Source organism: Eurypyga helias, unplaced genomic scaffold (assembly GCF_000690775.1).
Source record: "Eurypyga helias isolate BGI_N326 unplaced genomic scaffold, ASM69077v1 scaffold19321, whole genome shotgun sequence".
Classification (NCBI taxonomy): Eukaryota; Metazoa; Chordata; class Aves; order Eurypygiformes; family Eurypygidae; genus Eurypyga; species Eurypyga helias.
The window spans coordinates 5,437-5,691 of record NW_010231795.1 but is presented as its reverse complement, the minus strand read 5'-3'; the positions used below and the strand labels follow the sequence as shown (position 1 = coordinate 5,691).

General features: G+C 63.9%; 1 protein-coding gene across 1 annotated transcript in view; it reads right to left on the bottom strand.

Moving 5' to 3' along the window:
• Positions 1 to 36: 36 nt before the first annotated feature.
• Positions 37 to 255, bottom strand: part of DNAI2 (dynein, axonemal, intermediate chain 2) — a gene marked incomplete at both ends in the record, with an annotated part of 5,553 nt that continues 5,334 nt past the window's right edge. The window contains one exon of the mRNA XM_010161219.1: positions 37 to 172. Coding sequence (XP_010159521.1) covers positions 37 to 172 — 136 coding nt within the window. The remainder of the gene's footprint in view (positions 173 to 255) is intronic.

The following is a 255-nucleotide window of genomic DNA, read 5'->3' as shown; positions in this document are numbered from 1 at the left end:
CCCAGGGTAAGGGACCCAGATCTGGTGGGTGCCAACCTTCAGGCTGAGGGAGGGGTCTTTCTGCTTGAAGAGGAAATCCCAGACATCCAGGATCCCGTCCGATCTGGTGGTGAAGAAGACGCCCGGCCTCACGGTGCTCCAGCATCCGTCTGTCAGGTAGGAGAGGTGGTACCTGCCAGCAGACCCGACGCAGTGGGGATGGTCCCGCCGCTGCACACACAGCTGTCCCTCGGTGCCTGACCCGCCCCCTCCACC